Below are 27,641 nucleotides of genomic sequence, written 5' to 3'. Positions count from 1 at the left end.
TCAGAATTGACAAATGATGAGACGTGACTCCCCACATCTCTTATCATTCCATTTGCCATTGGTAAAGATCTCAACACAGTCTTCTCCATCTTGATCATTGTTGGGCTCTCCTGGGGCCCAATTGGAATAGCTCAATGATTCTCCTGTTGGATAGATGAACTTGCCCTCTGTCTTCATGTCAGTCATGCCAAGGAAGGCCGCCTTATTGTATACTGTGACAATCTCTTGAATTGCCATATTCTCTGCTGCATTTCTGGGTGAGGCTACTTGCCCACCAGCTTGTCTGCATGATTGCAATGCCTTCTCAAAGTTGCCCTCAAAGCTGCTGGTCTTGAATATTGTCTCCCCCACTGCTCGGCCACTTGGGAACAGTTCAGCTAGGACAAAAGCATAGGAAAGCCTGAGGCATATGAACAAAGAAACTAGTTAATTCTGAGTTTTGTCTGACATGCAGGAAACTGAAAAATTAAGAGTATCAGTTATATCTTTGAGAAATGATTTGTCCAAGGTCAATTATATGGTAGCAGAGATGAGATTTGAACTTAAAACCTCTGACTCCCAAATCATCATTCTTTCTAATACAATATAAATCTACTGGTATACTACTATAAATAAGTCCTTCTGGCTTTAAGCTTTAAATAGATAATAAATTATTAGTATTTCTGGACATTATATGATCTTATACTTGGGTCTGGAAGGGACCCTTAAAGTCATCTACTTCTATCTTTTCACATTAAAAATGAGACAACTGAGGCCCAAAGAGGTTGACAGTGGCCCAAAGTTACAAGGCTAGTAAATGGAGAGCTGGGACTTCTGAACTGAAACTTGGTAGGTTTTCCATTATACTTTAATCACTTGTAGCCAATTAAATTGACCATAGATGTTAAAAATTATCTCCTTTTCTTCATCTAGCTCTTCTCAAATACTTAACTTGCAGTAGTCAGTGAAGACAGTGCAGCAAAGAGCTCTGGGTTGATTGGAGCCTTTGAGGGATTTTAGAAACATCAGAAAGTCTGAATATTCCTTTCCCTCCAGACAGGGGGCTTGGGGGAGGTGAGTCCTGAACTAGGGAAACTTGTGATTAGAATTGGCATCTCTTTGCTATCATTACCTGTTCTAAAGGTTCCAGGGCCAGCTAATAGCATAAGGATAGAACATAGCTGTCACTTTGGCTTCCAGGAAGCCTGGCTGAAGAGCTGAATAAATTTCTCCAATCTATGGTTTTGTGATTTCAAGACTCAGCTGCAGCTCTGCAAGCCTTCATCAGGGTGAATGGTCCATGGGTAAATGACTATCCCAGACCATTGCTATCATCCATGGAGCTAAATGAAGCCTCCAGCACTTCCTGCCAAGACCAAGCTGTTGTCATCTGCTCTGGGGAGCTCCCAGTCTCTGCTTTTAAGTATATAATAGAATGCCTTGTCCCTCAGGCTCCTGGGACATCCTAGCATATTACCATAATTCCATACTATATAAGGAAGACCTCATGCAAAGTCCTCCTCTCTGTGTTCCACTTCACTTCACTTGAAGTCTTTTTTCTGCTTTATTTTATGAATTTGGGATACTAAGATGTAATGCAAAATATGACTCTGAACCTATACTCTTAAAAATAAAGTCAGAAATGATGGTGTGGCAGCTGGATGGCTCAGTGGATTGAAAGTCATATCTGAAGGCAGGAGGTCCCGGGGTCAAATCTGGCCTCAAATACTTCCTAGCTATGTGACCCTGGGCAGGTGTCTTAACCCTCAACTGCTTAGCCCTTGCCATTCTTCTGCCTTTGAAGCAATGTACACTGTATTTATTCTAAGATGGAAGGGTAAAAAGTTTAAAAAGAAAAGAAGTGATGGGGGCTCTTGGGTCTCTCGAGTATAGACAAAAAAGAATGCTGAAGGTGTAGACAGAGGACCTTTATTTGTATCATGACTCTTCAACCCCCTACCTGGGTGTCCCTGAGTCAGGCACTTATGCTCTTGTGGTCTCAGTTTCCTCTTCTTTAAAATGTAGGCATTGAATCTGATTTTATTCATCACTTGGATTAAATTAGTTTAATTAGATTTAACGCATCTCTAAGGACCCTTCCATCTCTAAGTCTAGGTTCTTAAGCAAGTTTCTTCTTTTCCTTTACCAAATTTTCCACACAATCTTTCATTTATTAATATCCTCCCCTTGCACAAGGTAGGAAATCAGCCCAGGCTCTTTTTTAAAGTATAATTTATAGATATTTATATATATTTCAATTAAAACACAGTTAAATAGAATATGATTTATTAAAATGAATATTTGGGTATCAGCAGAATAACAGAGGTGGTAGAGAGTACCAAAAACCTTTCCAAAGTCTTTCTATTTTTCTTGTTGATACTACACTGTGTGCCTCTATGAGTAGTAATATGAATGTGATATTTGAATAGAAAGAAACCAGATTAAAAGGCCAAACAAAAGCAGTCTGTGTGCAGAGATCCAGGGAATTAGTAGAAATAGGGGGAAACATCTCTTGCTCTTGCTACAAATCACTTACCATTTTTGTATTTGGAGAAACTTGTTTGCAGGATTTTCACCTGTTCCTGAAGGGTTGCTACTTGCTGCTTCAGAGAATTAATTTCTGCATGAATAGAAAGGTTTTGGAAGATCCTCAATCCCACATAAGCTTTTCTTTGGTAAGACCCATGACACCGACTGTGATGGATGGGGGCAGTGCAACTTTTCATTATGGTAAAAGAGTGGAGCCCCCTCAAATTGGGGGTGAACTTCAGGTATCTCCCACATAATAGCATCAGGCCTCCTATAGACCTGAGATTTCACTGACATACATGAAGGTAGGTGGTTATAATTGCAAAGATGAATGGAGGTCTATTGCCCCAAATGATTTGGACATGGATCCCTTTGGTTCCTGGATATAATGGTTATTAGGAATTGGGCAAACTATATCCTCAGAGGTGGTAACTGAGGATATTTGAAAATTTTTTGATAAAATTCCTAACTCATTAGATGACGAGAGTGCTTTGGATAGAGTTTACCTAGATTTTTAGCAGTGTTTTTAATAAAAAGTATTTTAGGGTTGGCTATATGGCTCAGTGAAATGAGAGCCAAGCCTGGAGACTTTAAGACTCTTGACATTAAAGCTAGCCTCAGACACTGTGTAGCTATGTGACCCTTAGTTAAAGACTTCAGGAGACATCAAGAAACAAACAAAAATTAAAAAAAAGAAGAAAATATGAAACAGCTCATTGAAAAATCAACTGATCTGGATAATAGACCCAGGAAAGACAATTTAAGAATTATTAGACTATCAAAAAGCATGATTTAAAAAAAAAGGCCGGACATCATCAATAAAGAAAAGAACAAAGAAAAATGCCCTAATAATTTTGAACAAGAGGGAAAAATAGAAATAGAAAGAATTAACTGATCACCTCTTTCAATAAATCTCCTAGTGACAAATCCAAGAAATAGTATAATGAAATTCAAGAACCCCACAATAAATGGAGAAAATACTGCAATCAAGTCAGAAATAGACAATTCAAATACCATGGAGCTATAGCCAGGATTACACAGAATTTAGCAGCTTCTCTATCAAAGGTTTATGAAAGTTTGGAATATGATATTCTGGAAGGCAAAATATTTAGGTTTACAACTCAAAATCACCTACCCATCAAAACTCAGTATATCTTTTAAAGGGAAAAATGTTCATTTAATAGAATAGAAGATTTCCAAGCATTCCTACTGAAAAGACCAGACTTAAGCTAAAACTTCAATGTTCAAACACAAGACCCAAGAAAAGCCTAAAAAGGAAAAAAGAAAGAGAAAAGTTAAGGGATTCAATAAGGCTGAAATTGTATATATTTCTACATGGAAAGGTGATATTTATAAATCTTAAAAATTTTTATGAGTATAGAGAAGTTAGAAGGATTACACTAGATAGGAAATGTGGGAATAAGTGGATTGTTATGATATGATATGCAAAACAAAAATCAAGGAGAAAAAAGAGGATTGCACTGAGAAAAAGGGGAAGAATGATGCAGAATGGAGTCAAATATCTCACCTAAAGAGGCATAAAAAATTAATATAGTGAAGAGGAGAATGAGGGTGATGATGAACAGTGTTTAAACCTTACTCTTATCATCATTGACTGAGAGAGTGAATAACAATTATACACATTTGAGTGTAGAATTCTACCCGACCCTATAGAGAAATAGGAAGAGAATAAGATAAGAGGGGGAGGTAATAGTAAGGTGGGGTGAATAGGTGGTGGTCATTAAAAGCAAAACACTTCTGAGGAAGGAATGAGAGAAAGGAGAAAGAGCATGATCAAAGGGGAAAAATGAGATGGAAGGTAATACACAGTTAGTTATTATAACTGTGAATGGTAATGGGATAAATTCACCCATAAAATGGATGCAGATAGACGAGTGGATTAAAAACCAGAATTTTACTATATGATGTTTATAAGAAACATATTTGAGGCAGGGAGACATACACAGATTACATATAAGGGACTGAAGAAGAATTTATTGTACATCATCTGAAGTAAAAAAAAGCAGTAGTAATCATGATTTCAGAAAAAGCAAAAACAAAAATATATCTAATTAAAAATTAGAAGGTAGGAAATGACATCTTCTTAAAAAGTACTATAGGCAATGAAATAATATCAGAACTATACATATATGTACCAAGTGGTATAGCCTTAAATTTTTAAAAGGAAAAATTAATGAGCTTCAAGAGGAAATTTTAGAAGAGTTATAACTAATAGATCTCTGGAGAAAATTGAATGGGAATAGAAAATAACCTACATGCTTTTCAGCAGTACATGGCACTTACATATACAAAATTACCATATTCTAGAGCATAAAAACTTCAAAACCAAATAGAAAAAAGTGGAAATAATAAATGTATCCTTTTCAGATCATAATGCAATAAAAACTATAATCAAAAAAGGTTCATGGAAAGATAAATAAAAAGTAATTGGAAACTAAATAATCTAATGCTAAACAAAGGGTGAGTCAAAGAACAAATTATAGAAACAATAATTTCATTAATGAGAAAGACAATGAGGGATGATATATTAAAATTTGTGGGATAAAGCCAAAGCAGTATTTCGGGATAAATTTATATCTGTATATGCTTACATCAACAAAAAAGAGAAAAATCAGATCAATAAATTCGGCATGCAACTAAAAAACTAGAAAAAGAACAAATGAATAATCTCCAATAAAACCCTAAATTGGAAATCCTAAAAATTAAAGGAGAAATTAATAAAATTGGTAGTAAGAAAATCATTGAACTAACAAATAATACTAGGAATTGGTTCTATTACAAAAACAAAATAGATAGGAGTATTGGTGAATTTGATTAAAAAAACAAAAGAAGATAATCAAATAATCAGTATCAAAAATGAAAAGAATGAATTTACCACCAGTAAAGAAAAAATTAAGGCAATCATTAGAAGGTATTTTCCACAATTATATGATGTAAATCAGACAATCTAAGTGGAGTAGATGAATATATAAAAAATATAACTTGTCCAGATTAACAAAAGAGGAAATAGCATCCCTAAATAATCTCAACTCAAAAAAAAAAGAAATAGAAAAAACTATCAATGAACTCCCTAAAAAAATAACCCCAGAGTCAAACAGATTCACAATTGAATTCTATCAAACATTTAAAGAACAATGAATCCAAATATTATAGAAACTACTTGGAGAAATAAACAGAGAAGGAATCCTACCAAATTATTTTCATGATACAAGTATGGTATTATTACCAATGCCAAGAAAAGCAAAAACAGAGAAAGAAAATTACAGGCCAATTTCATTAATGAATAAAGATGTAAAATTTTTAATAAAACACTAGCAAGGAGATTACAGCAATATATCACAAAGATTATTCACTATGACTAGGTGGGATTTATACAAGGAATGAAAGGATAGTTTTTTATCAGGAGAACTACCAGCATAATTGACCATATTAATATCCAAACCAATAGAAATCACATGGTTATTTCAATAGGTGCAGAAAAAGCCTTTGACAATATATAAAACCCATTCCTAATGAAAACATAGAAAGCACAGGAATAAATGAGTCATTCCTTAAAACAGTAAGTAATACCTACCTAAAACCATCATCAAGCATCATCTGTAAGGGAGACAAGTTAGAAATCTTCCTAATAAGATTGGGGGTTAAGCAAGGAGTGGTTAAGCAAAATTAGTTTATATCATATTAGAAATTATAGCTTTAGCAATAAGAAAAGAAAAAAATTAAAGGAATTAAAATAGGTAAAACTAAACTATCACTCTTTGAAGATATAATATACTGAGAGAATCCTTGAGCATCAACTAAAAAACTAGTTAAAATAATTAATAATTTTAATAAAGTGGCAGGATACAAAATAAACCCACATGAATCATCAGCATTTCTTTATGCTACCAACAAAGTTTGGCAGCAATAGGGAGAAAGACATATTCCATATAAAATAACTCTAGACAAAATTAAATACCTTGGAATTTACTTGCCAAAGACAGGAATTATATGAACAAAATTATAAAACATCACAAAAATAAAGTCAGATCAAAACAACTGGAAAAATTATTAATTGAGCATGGGTAGGCTGAGTGAACATAATAAAATGACAATTCTAGCTAAATTGAATTAATTATTCAGTGCCACACCAATCAAACTGCCAAATGATTATTTTATGTAACTAGAACAAATAATAACAAAATTCATCTGGGAAAAGAAAAGATAAAGAATATCAAAGATAACTAATGAAAAATGTGAAGTTAGATGGCCTAGTCATTCTGGATCTCTGGAAAAAAGAAAAAATTATGTCCAAACAAGAGACAAAAATCATTATAGATGTAAAATCAATTATTTTACTTATATTTAATTAAAAAGCTTTTGTTCAAAGAAAATCAGTGTTATCAAGATTACAACAAACTGGGGAAAACCTTTTATAACAAATGCCTCTGATAAAGGTCTAATTTCTCAAATATATAAAGAACTAAGTCAAATTTTTAGGAATAAAAGCCATTCTCCAACTGATCAATGGTCAATGGATATGAAAAAGCAATTTTCAAATGAATAAGTCAAAGTTATCAATAATCACATGAAAAAAGATCTAAACCACTCTTGATTAGAGAAATGCAGATCAAAACAACTCTTAGATACCAACTTATACTTATCAGATTGGCCAATATGGCTGTAAATAAATGTGATAAACGTTGATAGGGATATGACAAATTTGGGACACTAATGCATTGTTGGTGAAGTTGTGAACTGATATAACCATTCTGGAGGGCAATTTGAGCTATGCCCTAAAGGTCATAAAATTGAGCATATCCTTTCATCCTGTAATACCACTGTCAGGTCTGTATCCCAAAGAGATAATAAAAGAAGGGGAAATGACTTACACTTAAAAATATATTTATAGCAGCTCTTTATTAGATGGCAAAGAATTGAAAATTGAGGGGATGTCCATCAGTTGGGGAATGGTGAAAAAATTGTGGTACACGTTGGTGATGGGATATTATTATGCTATAAGAAATGATAAAATGATTTCATAAAAAGGTGAAAAGATTTATATGAACTGATGCAGAATGAGAACATTGTACATAGTAGCAGTAGCATTGTATGATGATCAACTGTGAAAACTTGGCTATTCTCAGCAATGAATTGATCTGGGACAATTCCAAAATATTTATGAATGGGAATGCTAGCCATCTCCAGAGACAGGACTGTTGAATGGATGCAGATCAAAGCATTCTATCTTTTCCATTGGTGTATTTACTGTTTTATTTTGGGATTTTGATTTTGTATAACTGCTCTTACAACAATGACCAACATAGAGGTGTGTAATACATGTGTAATACATGTATGATGCAAATAAAATTTTTTACTATCTCTGAATGGGGGAGAAAGGAGGGAGTACTTTCAATTAGTGGAGATGTGAAAAGGAAAAGGGCATAGGGAACAGCCCATACAAATCACAGAGACTGGAGCTATCTTGTCATGTCTGAGCAATGCTATTAATGCTATTATGGTTGGACCTTAGACTATGTGAAAAGAAGGAGTAAATAATATTGATTCTAAGATGATTCTGACAGAAGGTAAAGGTTAAAAAAATAATACATGTTTGGGGGGAAGGGGAAAGTAGGTGGCTCAGTGGATTGAAAGCCTAGAGACAAGGGATACTGGGTTCAAATCTGGTCTCAGACACTTCCTAGGTTTGTGGCCCTAGTCAAGTCACTTAACTCCAACTACTTACCTCTTGCCAATTTTCTGTCTTAGAATTGACACTAAAATAGAAGTTAAAGATTTAAAAAATACTTATAAGAGGATGATGGCAGATTATTAGCTGTATTAGCTCAAAGAAGAGAAAAAGCAATGATGGGGAGAATGAGACTTGCTGTCAAGTGCAGATGAAAGAGAGATTTGATACGATTTTTAATTCAATAAGCAATATAAAGTACTCATTATGTGCCAGGCTACAGGGACTCAAAGATAAAATGAAAAAAACGTCTTTGAGTTTGAAAAACTTACAGGCTATTTAGAAGATACTTTGGAGAAGAAGAAAGCACTAGCAATTAGAGAAATCAGGTATCCTTTAGGTCATGACTCCGAATCTTCTTGAACAAAAATGGAGTAGAGTATCCTCAAGGAATGGGCATCAGCTGTAGGACAGCATGGAAAGAAGAGATGGAATGATCTCTACCAGGAACTGCTCACAGGCCAATTTGACTGGAATGGAAAGAGTAGGGAGTAATGAAGGAGAGTAAGATAAAAATATGTCTGAAGTGCCTACTACCTAATAGGTGCTTGGGTATTTAGTAGGTACATAGTAGGTTGGAGCCTGACAGTATAGGGATTTAAAAAAAGCCTCTAACTTTTCTTTTAAAATCAATACTAAGGAGGAGGAGTCAAGATGGCAGCATAGAGGCAGCAAAAGTTCAGACCTCTGAAAACCCTTCCTTACCAATTAAAAACAAAATGCTCCAAACCTAAAAACAAGACAGAGCAAAGGATCCCTCCTGCTGAACTCAACTTTAAAAGTACACCCCCAAAGAATCTGAATTTGAGAACACTCGGGTTAATGGGAAGGAAAAAGGAAGATCTTAGGACCCCTCCCCCACATACAGTACTGAGCTTTTAGCAGTGGCTGCAATCTCTGGGTGGGCCAGGACACTAGGCTGGAGGGAGTACCTTATGGGCAAAGCTCTGCCAGGATCAGGGCTTTGAACACAGAAGGTGGGGAAGCACCTGGAGAAGAAGTGCAGACCAGGCAGCCTAGTCACTGCCAAGATACTCCATATTGCCTCTCCCCCCCCCCCCTTCCCAAAGTTTTGGCCTTAGGGAACAGCTAGTTCTGCAAGTTCAACTGCACTGGGCTTAATCTTATCAAGCCTTCAGAGGGCAGGAAAGCTCAAGCTCCATCACCCCTCCCCCACAGACTGCTCTTAGAGCCTTGCTAAGCTCCAAAGGTGAAGATTGAAAGAAAAGCCCAAACCCACAGATCCAACACTTAATGAGTGGAGCAAGAGTCCAGGTAAGTCCAGGGGGAAAAGAAGTGGGCAAATATGAGAAAACAACAGAAAAAGAAAAAAGAAATTACAATTGACAGCCTCTATTCAGTCAATGAAAAAAAGAGCAAATGTAACAGAGGAAGATAAGGGAACATCAAACAAAAACACAGAAACTCCAGCAAATTGGCCACAGGCTTTGGAAGAACTCAAAATACAATTCAAAACACAAGTAAGAAAGCCTAAAGACAAGGGGGAAAAGAACTTAAAGAGCAAGATATGTCATCTGGAAACAGAAAATAGTGTTTTGAAAGCCAAAATTAATCAGCTCGAAAATGAGGCAAAGGAAATGAAAGATGAGGCAAAAAAAGATAAAAGATGACTTCCAAAGAAAATCAAACCAGAAGGAGAAGGATGACCAAAAAGCCAGGGATGAAATTCAGTCATTAAAAACCAGAATACAACAATTTGAAACAAGCTACTTCACAAGGCAGCAGGAAACTATAAAACAAAATCAAAAGAATGGAAAAAATTGAGAAAAATGTGAAACACCTCATTCACAAAACAGAAGATTTAGAAAATTATTCCAGGAGAGACAACTTAAGAATCATTGGTCTACCAGAAGACCATGTCAAAAGAAAAAGCCTGTACATCATCCTACAGGAAATTATCCAAGAAAACTGCCCCAATATTCTAGAACAAGCTGTAAAAGTGGAGATTGAAAGAACCCCCAGATCACCTCCTGTACTTAATCCCCAACTGAAAACACCCAGGAATGTTACAGCCAAATTCAAGAACTATCAGATCAAGTAAAAATATTTCAAGCTGCTAAGAAGAATTCTGCACAGAAGAATGATCTAAGCAATTGGGGTTATGTGAACTGTAGTTATGGAACTACAGTGAGGATAACGCAGGATAGACTTGGGTTAGTGACCTCAGCAAGACAGTCTATGATAAGCCCAAAGATCCCAGCTTTTGGGATCAAAACATACTATTTGATAATTGCTAGGAAAATTGTAAGATGGTGTGGGAGAGGTTAGGTTTGGATCAACACCTCACACCCTACACCAAGAAAAACTCAGAATGGGTAAATGACTTGAATATAAAGAAGGAAACTATAAGCAAATTAGGTGAACACAGAATAGTGTACATGTCAGATCTTTGGGAAAGGAAAGACTTTAAAACCAAGCAAGAGTTAGAAAAAAAATCACAAAATGTATAATCAATTATTTTGATTACATCAAAATAAAAAAATTTGTACAAACAAAACCAATGCAACCATAATTATAATGTAAGTAACAAATTGGGAAATAATCTTCATAACAAAAACTCTGAGAATGGTCTAAGTATTCAAATTTATAAAGAGTTAAATTAAATGTACAAAAAATCAAGCCATTCTCCAATTGATATATGGGCAAGGGACATGAATAGACAATTTTCAATTAAAGAAATCAAAACTATCAATAAGCACATGAAAAAGTGTTCTAAATCTCTTATAATCAGAGAGATGCAAATCAAAACAACTGAGGTATCACCTTATACCTAGCAGATTGGCTAACATGACAGCAAAGGAAAGTAATAAATGCTGGAGAGGATGTGGCAAAGTGGGGACACTAATTCATTGCTGGTGGAGTTGTGAATTGATCCAGCCATTCTGGAGGGCAATTTGGAACTATGCCCAAAGGGTGATAAAAGACTGTCTGCCCTTTGATCCAGCCATAGCACTGCTGGGTTTGTACCTCAAAGAGATAATAAGGAAAAAGACTTGTACAAGAATATTCATAGCTACCCTATTTGTGGTGTTAAAAATTGGAAAATGAGGGGATGCCCTTCAGTTGGGGAATGGCTGAACAAATTGTGGTATTTGTTTGTGATGGAATACTATTGTGCTCAAAGGAAAAATACAGTGGAGGAATTCCACGTGAACTGGAACAACTTCCAGGAATTGATGCAGAGTAAAAGGAGCAGAACCAGGAGAACATTATACAAAGAGACTGATACATTGTGGTACAATCGGATGTAATGGACTTCTCCATTAGTGGTAATTCATTGATCGTGACCAACCTGGAGGGATCTATGAGATTGAACACACTATCCATATTCAGAGGCAAATCTGTGGGAGTAGATACACAGAAGAAAAACAACTGCTTGATTAAATGGGTTGAGGAGGATATGATTGGGGATATAGACTCTAAATGAACATCCTAGTGCAAATATCAATAACATGGAAATAGGTTTTGATGAAGGACACATGTAATACCCAGTGGAATTGTGTGTCAACTACAGGAAGGGTGTGGGGAGGGGAGGGAGAGTAAGAATATTATTCTTGTTACCAAGGAAAAAAGTTCTAAATTGACTAAATAAAATTAAAAAAAATGAAATCAATACTAATTGATTTCTGCACAGAAGAATGATCTAAGCAATTGGGGTTATGTGACTTGCCTATGGTTACCCAGCTAGGTAGTATCTAAGGCTATATTTGAATTCAGGACCTCCCATCACCAGGTCTGGTTCTTTATCCATTGATCCACCTAGTTGCTCCAGGATAGGGCTTTACACACCAAGTTGAAGTTTATCTTAGAGACAATAGAGATCTAATAAAGTTTTTCTTTTGCTCTGTTCAGAGGAATGTCAGCCCTCTATTTTTAGGACATTTAATAGAGAAGCTAAGAAGAGGCTAATCAATGTATTTCAAGCAATCAACAACAAGCATTTATTATATGTACACTTATACTATGTGCTGGCTACTGAGCCAAGTGCAAATCTTTGATTGGATGGGTACTTTTGATTAGGGGAGATGTGAAAAGAAGAAAAGGTATGGGGGCAGCCTGTATAAATCACAGAGACTTGGAGATATCTTGTCATGTGTGAGCAATACTATTAAGGCTATTATGGTTGGACCATAGACTATGTGAAAAGAAGGAGTCAATAATAAAGCCAAAAATGTGAGATCAGACTGTGCAGATCCTTACATGTCAGTCCGAGGAGTTTATAGCTGATCCTAGAGATAAAAATAAGACATTGATGAATCAACCAATCTACAAGCACTTATTAAATGCCTACTATGTACTGGGCATTCTATTGTGCCCTGGGAACACAAAGTCAAAGCCAGTTCCTGACCTCTAAGAGTTAGGGGGAAGAAAATAAATTCTAATGTGGAAACATTGGAAGATCTCTTCTTTAGTAAAATTACTTTGATAGCTTTTTATAGGATGTGAGGCAGAGAGAACAATTTTGTTCGAGAGCCAGACCTGGAGATGGGAGGTCCTGGGTTCAAATATGACCTCAGAATCTCCTAACATGATACTGGGTTATTCACCTAAACTTAGCTGCCTATCCCTTACTGCTCTCCTGCCTTGTGACCTATATATACTTAGTACTGATTCTAAAATATAAGGTAAAGTTTTTTTAAAAGAAATGAAGAAGTAAAGATATTGTAGTAGTGCAAGTGAGAGGTGAGGTATGATGGTTTTGTGAATATCAAGAGATGTAAGAAATGTTATGATGGTCAACTGAGTTGACTTCAAAAACTAAATAAAAATATGGAATAAATGAGAGGGAGGAGTGGAAGAGAATGAGCAATTGTTAGCATTTTTGTAGTGAAATATCTTTTCTATTAATGATAAGAGAGTAGAGATTATTTCATTCCTTATATTTGCATCACCAGTGTCTGGCACAAGCTAGGATTTTAATAAATGTTTTTGACTGATTGCCAGGAAAATTGATTGAACCAAAATGGGTTCAGATGCTACAATAAGGAGCAAATTTTCTATCCCATTGGAAATGAAGAGTGATCTATCCATATCATTAATGACATAAGAGCAGACTGTCTTTTCCCCCCGATCTATAAACACCTAGAATGATGGATAGCACAATGTAGGTTATTAAAAGTGCTTATTACTTGATTAATGGAACCACTACATCTGAATTCTACTAACACTTCCAATACCATTGTACTATGTGAGAATATGTCAAAGACACTTGTGAAGTCAAACTGAAAGAGCAGCTAAAATTTGCCAAAAAGGCCCAGAAGACATCTGTAATAGAGGTAACAAGGAATTCAGCAGGTGATGTTCAAGATATATGAAAGAGGGGAAGACACCATATTAGGAGCTATGCATTAAGACTGTACATAAAAATGGTCTACACAGGCACAGCCTGAAGGGATCCTTGATGAAGATATGAGAAGGAAACAGATACGTGTTCACAGTGTTGAATAAAACAAACAAAAAACCCCAAAACATTTCCATAGGTATACAATTGTCTGTGAAATATTGAAAATACAGAATACTTGAGAGCATAATGTTTTTTAGAAACATATCTGATTCAATAGGGCAAAATTATACCTTACTATCTTTCCTCTAACATACATGTATATTAAGATTTCATGATAGAAACCACTACAAAGATAACGCAGAGAATTATAGAAGAATGTATGAAGTCATATTTTCTATTAAAGTATTTGTTTACCAGAGTAAATTGTCAATATTTAAGGAATGAATGGATTCCCCAAGATAGATTTTGTATAAGTTTTGTATTTCTTCAAAGGTTTATAAGCTTTGAGACATCCTGATCTCTTCACTGTCCTCACCTCACATTCAATGTTTGGAAATCTTATCAATTGTGACTCCATCTCGATGTCTTTACTTTGATGTTTCCTGATCCAGCTTTGTCCATTCTCTAAAATTTAGAAAAATAGGACCATGGAGCTTGAGAGAGCTATCCCTCCCTCATTTGCTTATCTGGCTTACCTGTGAGACCACTTTCTCCTTTGGCTCCCTTCTCCCCAGGGAATCCTTTATCACCTTTTTGCCCAGATGGGCCTCTTGGCCCTGAAGAGCCTGGAATACCAGGAATTCCAACTGAGCCTAATGTTGAGTGACAAGAAAGAGACCAAGAATGAGTTAGTTTATAACACTTGACTGTGAAATATTCCACATCTTGTCTGAGCTGTCTAATCTCCCTTGACGTTTCAACAAAAAAAGCTTACTCAAATGTTTCACAAAAGGGGCTTCAGAACATAGGACACCAGCAGACAGGTGGCTTTTGGGCATACCCAAGTCCTGCTTCCCATCACTCACCAGCTGCTCCAGGATTTCCAGGAGGTCCTCTTTCACCTGATGCTCCTTTCTCCCCAGGAGGGCCTGAAGGGCCAATTGGACCTGTGGGACCTTGTGCACCTGGTCTTCCTGCTCCTCCTGATGATAGAACAGGACAGCTACTCATCATTTAGGATTATTTTAGTCATAACTTTCTCATCTCCTCTTTTTCAAATGATGGTGGTATATAGAATATGTCTTGAACATTACTCTGAAATTGGGCAATTCATGAACAATAGCTACTTTTTAAACTTTTTTCATTTTCTCTGTAGGGGGGTAGGTAGTTTCTGACATGATGCTGCAGCCCTGAGTGCTTTGCCCACATAAAACTTTGGGTCAGATTCAATCAACCAAATTTAAGTGTTCACTGAGTGCTAATTATATGTGCAATCTTTTGCTGGACAGTTACTGAATATGGGCGAAAGAAGAGACAAATTATTGGATTATAGCATCAAAGATGCAGAGATAGGAGAGACCTTAGCAGCCATTGTCAAATCCCTTAATTTTACAGCTGTGGAAACTGAGGCCCAATGATGCTGCCTTGCTCAAAGTCAAAAAAATATGAACTATCAAAGGTAGGTTTTGAACCTGGCTCCTCTCATCATTTAAAGTTAATTCTGTCTCTCTTCTCAAGGAGTTTTTTGTCTCATTGGGAAAAACAAGTGTAACTAGAAGTTTTTGTACCAGGTGAATAGTTCCATCAGCCATGTCATTGCCCAGTGACATAAAGAGCCCTTTCAGTTTTGATATATATGGGAGGGGTGGGGAAATCAGGATAGATCAGAGGAGGTACTCAATCCAACCCACCATTACTATTTCTGTCCTATCTTAGAAGTTTGGGTGAGTCCTGTAATCTTAGTGGTATAAAAATATGTTTTCAGATGTGGATTGGTCCTTGCTTTTCAATTTATAATGACAGAATATTGCCTTGGGTTTTGAAAAATTAACTGATTTGCCTTACTCTTATATCTAATAAATATCAGAGGCAAAGCTTGAACTCTTGAACTCAAGTCTTCATGATTCTGAGATCAGGTAAGTCACCATCCTACCAGGAAGCCAATGAAAAAGGCAGTATAGAAGATCCACTAGTGCTGGTGCTTCTCATGGGGTGGGGGGTGGGGTGGTCCAAAACCTTTTGACTGTATGTACAATCATTATTATCAACTTCTTGTAATTATTTGTTTGTTATAGTAAAATACTCAGTTAACTCCCTCCCTATCCCTTTTTACCCCATTTAGAGAAGGCATCATTTGAGAAAAAGATATATGTGTATATAAAAGTATGTCCTACTTATTTCTATTTATTAGTTTTTTCTCTGGAGGTAGACATATAAGTCATTCTTCAATGAAAAATTCTGTTGCTTCTGTATATAATGTTCTCCTGATTCTGTTCACTTCACTCTTCATAATTTCATGTAGATCTTTCTATCTTTTCCCATAATTAATTTGTTTGTTTGTTCTTACTTATGGTGAAGTAGTATTCCATCACAAGCATATGCCAAAACTCATTAAGCCATTCAATTGATGGGTATCCCTTCAATTTCTAGTTTTTTGCTACCACAAAGAGAGATACTATAAAAATATATATAGATTCTTTTCCTTTCCCCCTGATCACTTCAGTAAATAAACATAACAGTAGTATTGCTGGGTCAAAAAGCATATGCGATTTTATAACTCTTTTGAGCATAATTTCAGATTTTTCTCCAAAATGGTTGGATCAGTTCACAGTTCCACCAATAGTGTATGTATACTCATTTTTCCATATCCCCTGCAACATTTGTCATTTGGCTTTTTTATCATTTTAGTCAATCTTATAGGTGTGAGATCTTATAATTCTAATAATATTTATACCTTATGAACTCATTGATATGTCCTCCATATCTCATACACATGTTCTCACATCAAAGATATATGACTATGATCCTTGTCCTCCTATAAATAATTTTTAATGTCGTGATAATGTTCTTTTGTTATTTATATTGAGGTAGATAATAAAAAACCCCAATCTCAAGTTCACTTATTGAAGAAGCCCTGACTCTGGCATGTATTGGCTATATGACCTGGAGAAATGATATCACCTCTCTGTGAAATCTCCCAGATACACAACTTTGTGTAAATTACACAATTCATAGCAAGTGTTAATCTGCTTTGGTAGAGACACTTTTCTCAACAGGTGAAACTCATATTACTTTAATCATTCATCTAGATCAAAAAGGTATTAATAATACTATGCCAGCTGAGATGAATGGATTGGAGAAAAAAATGCATGTTCTTGCCATTGAGACATGATTATCATTCCCTTTCAGACCTGGTAGGAGAACTTCTTAGAAGGCAGCAGTTGTATAGTGGAAAGAATGCTGCATTTGGATCTAGAACCAAATTTCCTAGACTTGAATTCTAATACAATCACTTGTTTGTTATGTCAGCCTGAGTGACTCTCTTTTCCTCTTAGGGTTTCCTTTTAGGGTTTCAGTTTACCCATCAGATGAATGGATGGATTTGCTGGCTGATGAGATCCCTTCTACTTCTAAAACTATAATTCTCCCAGAAGCTTTTCCTTATTAATCATTCTTTACTTCCAAAGTGCTTCATATATATATAGCACGTGACTAGATATCACAGAGTTCAAAGAAAGCTGATGTGGCTTTTCCATCATCTCACAAATAGTAAATGTAAGAGTTAGGATCTACATCCAGGTCCTTTGCTTTCAGTATTCTTTCTACTGTACCATGATAAATAGGTGTGGGAATCCCCTGTAGCTTCCAGCAGACTCTTTATAAGAATTTCTGGAAAGAATGAATAAAAGTCTCAAGAGTGACAGTTACACCCCTCTAGTCAAAGGTGGAGATTAACAAGGATGATTGTAGCTATTGTCCTTTTAGGGCAGAACCATTACAGGAAAGAAGGATGCCCAGTTATCAACTTTCTTGTCAGGAGATCTGAAGAAGGACTGAAGAGGTCATTCAACTCAGTGCCTTCCTTTTTACAGATGAAAAAAAAAAAACCCTGAAGCTTATGGGGTAAAGATGAAATAATGTGTTGAAAATCAAAGCACTGATTTGTGGCAGAGCTGGGTCATACTTCTTATCCTGACTTCTTTCCACTGCCAAATAATTCAGATGACTTCTACTCACTTTTATCTCAGCTACAGTGGAATGCCATGAAATGTGTCAATACTTCTTTATCCCAGTTAAAGTGCCTACCTTTGGCTCCAGCTTCTCCCTTGGGCCCCTGTTCACCTTGGGGTCCTGAGTTTCCTTGTTGTCCAGGAGGACCAATTTTTCCAGGAGGACCAGGCACACCTGGAGTTCCAGGTAGTCCTGAGGAAAGAATGGATAAGATTATTGATCAGGTAATGACTATCACAGACAAGATAAACTGTAGTCAAACCACCAATTTGTGTTTTGTTTATTTTTGGAGGTGGGAAGTAGTATGGGTAGTGAAATAGAAAAGGATAATCTGTGTTGAACTATTTCTTATTGAAATAGAAAGGATGATCACTGTTTTCTTGTTGCAATGATACTCTGACAAAACCTCTCTCTCTTCAAGTCTCTACTGTAGTAGCAACATAGATGGATCAATATGGAGGAAGTTAGTGGTATTTCACATTAGTTAGTTTTTCTGTTGTTTAGTCATTTTTTTTCATTATATCAAACTCTTCATGACATCATTTGGGGTTTCTTTGGCAAAGATATTAGAGTGTTTTACTATTTTCTTTTCCAGCTCATTTCCCAGATGAGAAAACTTAGGCAAACGTGGTTAAATGAATTTCACAGGATCACATAGCTAATATGTGTCTGAAGCCATTTTTGAACTCAGGTCTTCCTGACTCCAGATCTGATATCCTATTCACTCTGCCATCTAGCTAACCATTAGTGAGTTTTACTATGAGGTAATGCTAATTCCAGTTTAATTTAATACAATTGAGTTAAAGTATATTAATTATATACCATTTATCAGACACTGCTAGGCACTGGATATCTAAAAAAGTCATCAAGAAGTACTGATATTAACCTTTCATGCTCTTCTGTCTTGGAATCAATACTTAGTACTATTCCAAGTCAGAAGGTACGGGTTTAAAAACGTACTGAAATTAGCTGAAGATGTTGTATGGGTAAGGGAGAAATGATAGCATCACAGTAACTAATTTATGAGGTGCCAGGAGATTTCATTTCTTTAACCCCTAAAGGACCAGAACTGTGGAGTAAGGGTCCAAAAGAATACTTTAGAATACCGGAGGCATGTTTTTTGAGCTATAAATGCACTAAGGAGTTCTTTCTTTGTGGCCAAGAATTCAAGAGCTGGTCCTCCAGAAATGTGACAAATATCCTATCTAGGAGGAGAATAGCAGATCTGCAGAAGAATAGCAGAGCTGCTGAGAGATTGGTATTGGACTTGCCATGACTTCTGTTGGAAGAAGAAGAGAATGATCAGGGTGGGAACTGAGGAGAGATATCAGGAGAAGAGAGGATAGTGGAAGATAGTATATAAGTATATAAGATAAGTGACAATGCCTGTCTATCAGGAGGTGAGGAGAGACCCATCAAGATAAAAGAGAATAAAAAGAGAGGGTAATGATGTGAACACTGATGGGTTGATTTAAACTATAAAGATGCAGAGAGAGCTAAAAGGAGTGCTGGAATGAACTGATATGGAGAATCAAACCCTGACTGACCATCTTCAGCTAGAGCCATACTGAGAGGTGGCATAGATGATGTAACCAATGTTAAAGAATCATGGAACTGTAGAAGAACCTTAGCAATCATCAAATATGATCTTCTCCATTTAAGATTAGGAAATTGAGAACCAAAGTTGAAAGGGTAAAGGGTTAGTTCATGCTCCCTAATTAATAATAGAACTAGGACCTCTTTTCAATGAAAATGTAGCATTCCCCCCACCCATGACAAAACCTTTTTTCCATCATATTGGTACATACCTTTTTCTCCAGTGTCTCCCTTTGCACCTGGATTCCCCATGGAACCATTTTCTCCTCTGGGTCCAATGGGACCAATTTCTCCATTTAACCCTGATGGACCTCTAGGTCCTGGCAATCCTGTTCCAAGAAATGAAGTAAACTTAAAAAAATCAAAACCCTTACCTTCTGTCTTAGAGTAAACATTTTATGTTGGTTCTAAGGCATAAGAGTGGTAAGGGCAAAGGAGACTAAATAACCTGTCCAGGGTCACATAGCTAGGAAATGAATGAAATAGACTTTCCATTACAGCCAGTATAAAGGCAAGAGAAGCTCTTTTGTGGGCTATTTTGATAAGAGCCCACCATGTTTGATGAATTTTTACCTTCTTTTTCCCCTAAACTAATTTCCAACTGAAATAGTGACCAAAAGATGCTGCCAAAACATTCTATTACTCAAAATTTTTTATTTATTATTGAGTATAAGAATAGAAACATGAGAGTCATAGATATTAACATGTGACCCCAACTCTCCAGGACACTTATGGGCATGAGCAAATACATAAGGGGTATAGGAGGAATGCCAGATTTTAGAATCCAAACACCTTTTTTTAAATTCCTTTTCTTCCACTTAATGATGAATATCATCTCAGATAAGTGCTCTCCATTTTTTTTTTACTTCTAAAGCACACAGTTTGGATTCAGTAAACTTTAAGGTCTTTTCCAGAAATAACTTTATGATTGTAAGAAAACATAACTGTGATTACAGGCCATAGGGGAGGAAATTGAACTTAAACATCCTCTAGTCCAAATCAATCTTTTCATGATTAGGAAAACTGAAGCCCAGGGATGTTCCGCTACTCTTTAAGCTTCCATGGGCATTATGTGACAGATTGTGGTTTTGTATCTAAGTTTTCTGACTCTGAATTCTCTTTACATGATCCATTTTTAAACAGCAATACTTGGCAAAAGATGTCACAAAGGAATATTACATGAAAGGTACAGATAATTAGTGATATTTAGAAGAGGAAGAGAGACAAATGTAATGGCTGGCTATTCAGAGCAGTTTTGGGGGAGGAGATGGAGTTCTAAAGGATGGCTAGTTCATGTCTTTCAACATCACTGAAAGATTCTGACTAAACCTTCAAGCCATTTCAATCTGTAGATGGGCAAATAGATTTCATTCGATGAGAAATAATGCCTCAACTAGGACTGAAGTCATGGAGAACAGAATGACTATTAAAAAACCAACCCTCTTTTGAGGGAGCAGTGTTAAGTCCAAAGGTTTTTTTTTTTTTATTAGCACTGAAGTTAATCTTTGCTTAATTTTGAAATCCAGTCAAGACACACCACAGCAAAGGAAAGAGGAACCCTTCCAGGGGCATGAACTTGTCTCCTAGTGAGTCAGACTTAGATATTTCTTTACCTGGATCTCCCTTTTTTCCCCTTCAATTTTCTCCCCTATCCTTCCAGGCAATCCATTTTGCCTTGCAGGTAAATGGGAAAAGGGCATTATGGTGTAATAGAAAGTTTTGAACTTTGAAGGAGAGGTAGAATTCTCTTCCTTTTCTTTATTAAGTTTTATTGATATTTTGTTGTTTGCATTATATACATTTGCAAGATTACTCCCTCTTTATGGGAAATCTCTAATAATAAAGTAGTTACATTATACTAATAAATGACAGATAAATAAATGACCACATCCAAAAACACTTTCACAATATTTAATATCTGGAGATTCCCCTGCTTGCCTACTAAAAAATTAATGAAACAATCTATTCCCCAGTCCCATTCCCACTCTATTGGTGAAAAAAGAATAGAAAAAAAATTTCTTTTGACAAATATGTACAATTAAGCAAAACAAATTCTTTTAATCTTGTATTCCCCTCAAATGTGCATCTCATTCTCTGCCTTAAATATCGCATCTATCCAAGGGGTTCATTATTTGCATTAACTGGCACCTCACTATAATGGATAACGTGTTTCATCATTGGTTCTCTGGAATCAAGAATGGTCGTTTCCAACACTTACTAACCATGTGGATTTAAGCCAGGCTTTCTTGAAGGCATTACCCATTCATGTTCCATTAGAGTGGCTTCTGGAGGATACCAGACTAAGTGATGTGGGAAAGAAATGGGTTACTAGGTATAGATTAGGGGGAAAATGAAGAGCACACTACAAGACAATCTTTGGGTCAATAACCTGGAATCTAAAAGGCTACTTTTCCTATGAAAGTCAAATGCATTTGTTCAGAAATTTAGCTATAATTAGGGAAGGTTGCCACATATTAGGAAGGGAACCTCTTTGATCCAGTATTGCCTTCATCAGTCAGTGATACATGAGATTATTTTAACTATCAGAAGGAAAAACTTTCTCTGCCATAAGGAGAAAGTAGACCTAAAATGCAAATAATCCTGGGAGAAGGAACTCAAGTCCTTCTCCAAGTGATATTTTTAAAAAATTATGCTTGCATTGATATATGGGGTTCTTATAAAGAATGTTAAATACTAAAGCAAATTGGCACTTTTCCTGCAATTTATAGTTTTAGAAAATTGCTTGTGTAATAGTAGGTTAAATGATTTGCCCAGAATCACTCATCTAGTGTCAGAAGCTGATCTTTCAGATTCCCAGCTTTTTCCACTTTATTATCTAGCCTCTACAATTTGTATAACACTACAGAGAGTTGGCATTTGAAAAGTTCTTTACCAAAAACTTTTCTTATAGCCCTACCATGAGCTAATTAATTAGTTCAAGGATTATTGTGATCTCTTATTTATAACCAAGGAAAAATAATTGAAGAGTATAAGTCACTTGCCTTTAGTCATATCATTATAAAAGGGCAGATCCAGCACTTAAAGTCATGCCATCTGATCCCTAATTCAGTGCTTTTCTCATTATAGATTGAATTTTAAAAGACTGATATTAGTGCCCTTCTTGAGAATGGGTTTTGTTAGTGGAGAAGAGGAGAGTATCAGAGGTCCATGGGTGTCCTGCTGGGAGTAGGGAAGGGCATCAGTAGGGAAAGAGTGGAGAATGGGATTAATGGACACCTTAAGAAAACTTTGACCTCTTTACATTTTGTTTAATGCCTGGCCCTGCTCTTCCAGTTATTTCAGCCTTATATCTTTCACCATCACTGAGAGATTCAGATGGAATCTTCAAGTAATTCAATTTGTAGATGAACAATAACTTATTCTACTAGAGAAACAGTTTCTCAAGTAGGACTAAGGCTAAGGGAACTGAGTAACTGCTGAAAAATAGACTCTACCAGGAGCAATAAGAAATTGAAGGACTTTGGATATCTTTGAAATTAATATTGCCTAATTGCAAAATCCTATCAAGATGTATAATTCAGCAAGGGACAGAGAAACCCTGCCAGCAGAATGTATCTGTCTCTTAGAAAGTCAAACCCATAGATAATTATTTACCTAGATCTCCCTTTTCTCCTCTGGGGCCTTCTCTCCCATCTCTCCCATCTCTTCCAGGCAATCCATTTTCTACAGGGTTACACATGATGATGGCACAGGTATCTGGCACTGCTCTCTTGGAGAAGGAGGTCATTCCTGCAGCTTGGGCATCCAAAGTGTACATGAAGAAGATCAATGCAGAGAAGTAATGCAGCAACATGGCCCCAGGGCTCTGAGCTGCAGAGGGAGTAGGAGGGTTAATTCAACTCATTGTCTGTTCCAGGTCAGGGGGAAGGATCAACCACAGTGGAAGTTCAAGGCCAGAAACTCTAGTCTCTCTTTTTATTAATTATTATCATTCATTTGGGATACGATAAGTCTCTCTTTTTATTATTTATTATCATTCATTTGGGACACCTGAGCCTTAATGGTTAACGGAAAATTTATCTATAGTAAACATTCTTAGCAAAAGTACTATGTTTCTCACTTTACTCAAACCATGTTCTACATGTCATAAATATTAAAATATTGAGAATTTGTTTGCCCACATTTACTTTCCTTAATATCTGCCTTAATGTCAAGCCTTCTAGAGTAGAGAAAAAAATAAAACTAGATTATGATACTTTCTTCACAGTCCGCTACACAACACCTTTATTCTAGAATTACCTCTCCATCATTAACTTGCACTCTATCCCTGGATCCCCAGATTCTGATATCAGATTTTGCTTTTTTTTGTTGGGTCCTAGGCTTCCATTCCTCTCATGGGATATATAACCTTTAGCATCTATTTATCTTTCTCTTTCTTTCTTTCTTTCTTTCTTTCTTTCTTTCTTTCTTTCTTTCTTTCTTTCTTTCTTTCTTTCTTTCTTTCTTTCTTTCTTTCTTTCTTTCTTTCTTTCTTTCTTTCTTTCTTTCTTTCTTTCTTTCTTTCTTTCTTTCTTTCTTTCTTTCTTTCTTTCTCTCTCTTTCTTTCTTCTATCAGTCTGTCTATCTGTCTATCTGTTTATCTACCTAACTTCACATCCCAGTATAGACAAAGATATTCTTCATCTACTTGCTTTTTTCCTGTGTAGGTAATTAGGCTGAACATTTGTGTGATCATGGTTGTACTTTATGAGGTTTTCAGTGTTCCAGGCACTGATACAATGAGAATAATGTCTATAAACAGAAGCATATGGAGGAACTCTCCATCTGCAATAATACTTTTATTATTATTTCCTAATGTAGGATCTGATACTCTACAATTAAATGGATTCTCCCAAAGTCACTAGGTGAATTCATAGCAAAGCTAGAATTAGAAACCAAGGTTTCTGATTTTCAGTCTAGAGTTCCCTCTCCTCTAATATGCTGCCATTCTAGAATAGGATAGACTTAATTTCTTGGTCTACCATAGGGAAGACACTGGTAGAGGCTAATTATGTGGGCATATTCAATCTTGTGGGTGATTATTGCATCATATTGTATCATGAATTTAGAATATGAAAGAGCCTCAGAGATCATTTAATCATCACCACTCCCCGCTTAGAGGAAACCTAGACCTAGAAAGTTTAAGTAAATGATTTGCCTAGGATTACATAACTAGTAAGAATTTGAACTGGAATTTTAACTTATGTCTTCCTCATTTCAAGTCTAACATCCTATCTACTTCCAAATATATGTGGAATCCTACATATAACATACATATATGAAAGATTACATATTGTATATATTTATGTAGATATATACATAGATATGAATGTGGAAAATCATAGATTGGAGTAAATACTTTAGAAAAATGTTTGCAGTTTCCTAAAGGTACTACATATGTATGTATGTATCTATCTATAGCTATATATGACTTTATGTATGTGTGTATTTTTTATCAGTGTCTAGCTATCCATCAATCTACTCTCTATCTAGTTATATATCATGGGTACACACTGCAATGTAACCATGAGTTAGGTTCATAATTGGACAGAAAGAGGGAAATGGGTTGGATTACTTTTGGGAAATAGCAATTTTTTAAAATGACCATAAAATCTTCTTTCTGAAACAAAGACCAATTTTTTTTAACACCAATATTCTCTGATGGAAGTCATCAGGTTAAAACATATAATTTACAAGGGATAATATAAAGAAAAGAGTGTAAAAATATCAATGAACAAGAAAGACCATTACACAAGAATTTGATCAGACACTTAGCATTCTCGGTGGATCTTCTTCCCTAACCTCCTGAAAACCATATGAGGGGCACAAAGAACAGGTAGGCATAGCAGTATTTTGATCTGCAGATTTCTCTGGATAGAATATAGACATCAATGAAGTCATAGATACATTATCTTATGTGTTCCTCAAAAAATTCATTGAAGTCTATGAGGAAACCAAGGATAAGAAAGATGGAGTAATTAACTCCTTGTCACACAGCTCTGAAGTGTTGGGAAATTGGATTGGAACACAAATCTCTCAACCTCCAAGTTCAGGACTTTGCCATGTTGTTAAACTAAATGGCCTCTAAGATCCTGTGATCCTTTAATTTCTTATCCTTCTTTTACCAGGTCTTTGAGGTTTGACATTTCTGCTTATTCAACATTGAATCTAATGTTAAAATAGAGATTCTTTGCAAGTGGCAATAGTTTCCTGCCTGTCAGCCATTACTCTAGGACCTGTCTTCAGGATCTTGGCTGTATCAAACCAGTTTTCTTATCTGTTTGCTTGAGAACATATCTTAATTAACTAATACAAGTTTAGCTTAATTCTATAGGCTGACTTGTCTCCTTTCTATGTGGAAGGTCATCTGGGAAAGGGTGTCCTATGACATGGCCTTTATTCCATAGAAGTACTTGAGAAACATCAGGAAGTTAAGACATTAAAAGGGCTGAAAGAAACCTAGCGCCCAGGGTAAATATTTTTGACTGGTGAACCATCTGAATACATCTGAATACATGTATAATATGGGTCTATTTTGAGCATACCTTATTATAATAACAAGAATAACACCTAACAATTACATATGACTTTCAAGTTTATGAAATACTTCACAGATCTCTAATCTGCTCCTCACAGCAATCCTTGGAGTTGGGTGCTATTATTATCCTCATTTTATAGATAAGGAAACTGAGACTGATAGACGTAAAGAGACTTGCCTAAGGTCATATAGCTAACAAAACTCTGAGACAGGATTTGAACTCAGTTTTGCCTGACTCCAAGTCCAGGGTGCTATCTCTTCAGGTCGCAAATCAAATTCTATCTGCCCTAGAAGACAAACTCCATATGTACTAACAGTGAACCCCCAGCCATAGAGATGGGAGGCAGTAGGTAGTACTCACTCACTTGTGCCTCATGGACCAAGCAAAAAGGGTCAAAACCAAAGATGGATCCGCGAGTCCTTACCTCCACCAACTACCCTGAGTTTAGAAAATCCAGAGGTCAGTTTGGGTGAGCTAAGCAGTAGGATGATGGATAGAGAGCTGAAGAAAAGAATGGGGAGTGGGACACAGGAGCATTGAATTCCTCCAGTTCCCCAGGAAGACTCACAAAACAGGTTTTAAGAGAGGTTACTTTTCCTTTTATAGAATGTCTCTTAACCTTTGCTCTCATTGCTCAATCTTTCTGATAACTACCTCAAGGAAGTTCCAAGATTTGCTGAACAAGCTTATTTTTATAATAAGTATGTCTTGTGAAATTTGAGAAAGCAAGGTTTTAAGGGAAGTCTTTACATTGAAGGCTCATAAAAAACTTTCTGAGAAACAAGTAGAACAAAGGCAACAGCTCCCCTGCTCCCTTAATTCTTCTGAAAAGTCTTCTAACACCTGATTCCAAGTGATGTCTCAATTCAATATTACATGCAAGAATGACTTTTAATGGACTTACTGGTCCTTTTACACCACTCCTCTCTTTCAAGTTACTTAAGTAAGAATGACTTAGGGATGTAAGAAGGTGATATAAATAGATTATATAGTTTTAAAAGAAGGGAAGCTTATCTCAGGTACATTCCACAAACTGAGATAAGTTTCATTTCAATTCATTCCAAAAGGATTTATGTTTCTAAGTAGTCAGTTTAGTAGAACACTGTTTGGACATATCTTTAAAAGATTTTTAAAGATAAAGTCTCAGCTGTTTGGTGGCAAGGAAAGGAATCAAAGCTGCTGTATCCAAAGAATTAAAGTTGATGGTCATCCCAAAATCAACAGAGAGATACATGGCAGAAATGGAAGTTTGTGACATCTTAGAAATGAAAAGTTGTGGGAGAAGTGTTACAAGGGAATCACTTTAAAGACTGATATATATTAATTTAAGGTTGCCAAGGAATTCAGCTATGTAATTCCTAAATGAAAACTCAAGTCAGCAGTAAATATTTTATGGAGTTTAATTACAATAGGAGTAAGAAAGGAATTAGAGATAGAGAGAGAGAAAAAGGGAGAGAAGGGAATAGGGCTTAAATACCCCTTCTGTTTAGGCTGGGCCAAAAGGCCCAAGCCCTTAGATAGCTGGGGCAAAGAAAAGAGATCAGTCCCTATTACTCACATGACCAAAATGGAGAAACAGTCTCAGAGGCCCCCACCTTCAGCTTCCTTCAGAGCAAGCTTCTCAGAGTACACTGCAACCACTCCGGCCAACTCCTCAACCACCCCGAGTCTCCAGACCCCCCTGATCTTTAAGGAAACCATCCAAGTTGCCTCCCCTCAGTTCTCACATCTACCAATCACTGTCCATCAATTTCCCTGTGCCAATGGAGGCTCT

At 36.1% G+C, this 27,641-nt stretch overlaps 1 protein-coding gene across 4 annotated transcripts; it reads right to left on the bottom strand.

The window, feature by feature from the left end:
• LOC100016303 (pulmonary surfactant-associated protein D-like) lies at positions 1–27,641 on the bottom strand. Of its 4 annotated transcripts, none has more exons than XM_056800018.1 (8): positions 27,463–27,641; positions 22,944–23,159; positions 19,541–19,657; positions 17,808–17,924; positions 14,588–14,704; positions 14,258–14,374; positions 2,516–2,599; positions 1–377 (listed from the first exon to the last, which is right to left on the bottom strand). In XM_056800018.1, exons 1-8 carry the CDS (start codon positions 27,566–27,568, stop codon positions 1–3), a joined length of 1,251 nt encoding a protein of 416 aa, XP_056655996.1. In that variant the 5' UTR covers positions 27,569–27,641. The 4 variants fall into 4 exon arrangements, with proteins under 4 accessions (XP_056655996.1, XP_007478559.1, XP_007478557.1 ...); XM_007478497.2 differs by having other exon boundaries at positions 27,426–27,515; XM_007478495.2 differs by lacking the exon at positions 27,463–27,641 and adding an exon at positions 26,232–26,449.

Source organism: Monodelphis domestica, chromosome 1, assembly GCF_027887165.1.
Source record: "Monodelphis domestica isolate mMonDom1 chromosome 1, mMonDom1.pri, whole genome shotgun sequence".
Taxonomy (NCBI): Eukaryota; Metazoa; Chordata; class Mammalia; order Didelphimorphia; family Didelphidae; genus Monodelphis; species Monodelphis domestica.
The sequence above is the reverse complement of the archived record's forward strand: the minus strand, read 5'-3'. Positions and strand labels throughout refer to the sequence as shown.

Excerpts from the sequence above, each read along its gene's own strand:
- LOC100016303 (XM_056800018.1), bottom strand. The coding sequence starts at position 27,568 with ATGGTTTCCTTAAAGATCAGGGGGGTCTGGAGACTCGGGGTGGTTGAG. Across the intron at positions 17,925-19,540 it reads GGGAGACACTGGAGAAAAAG|GACTACCTGGAACTCCAGGT; the intron begins GTATGTACCAAT and ends TTCTTTCCTCAG. Across the intron at positions 14,705-17,807 it reads GGGAGAAGCTGGAGCCAAAG|GAGGAGCAGGAAGACCAGGT; the intron begins GTAGGCACTTTA and ends TTCTATCATCAG.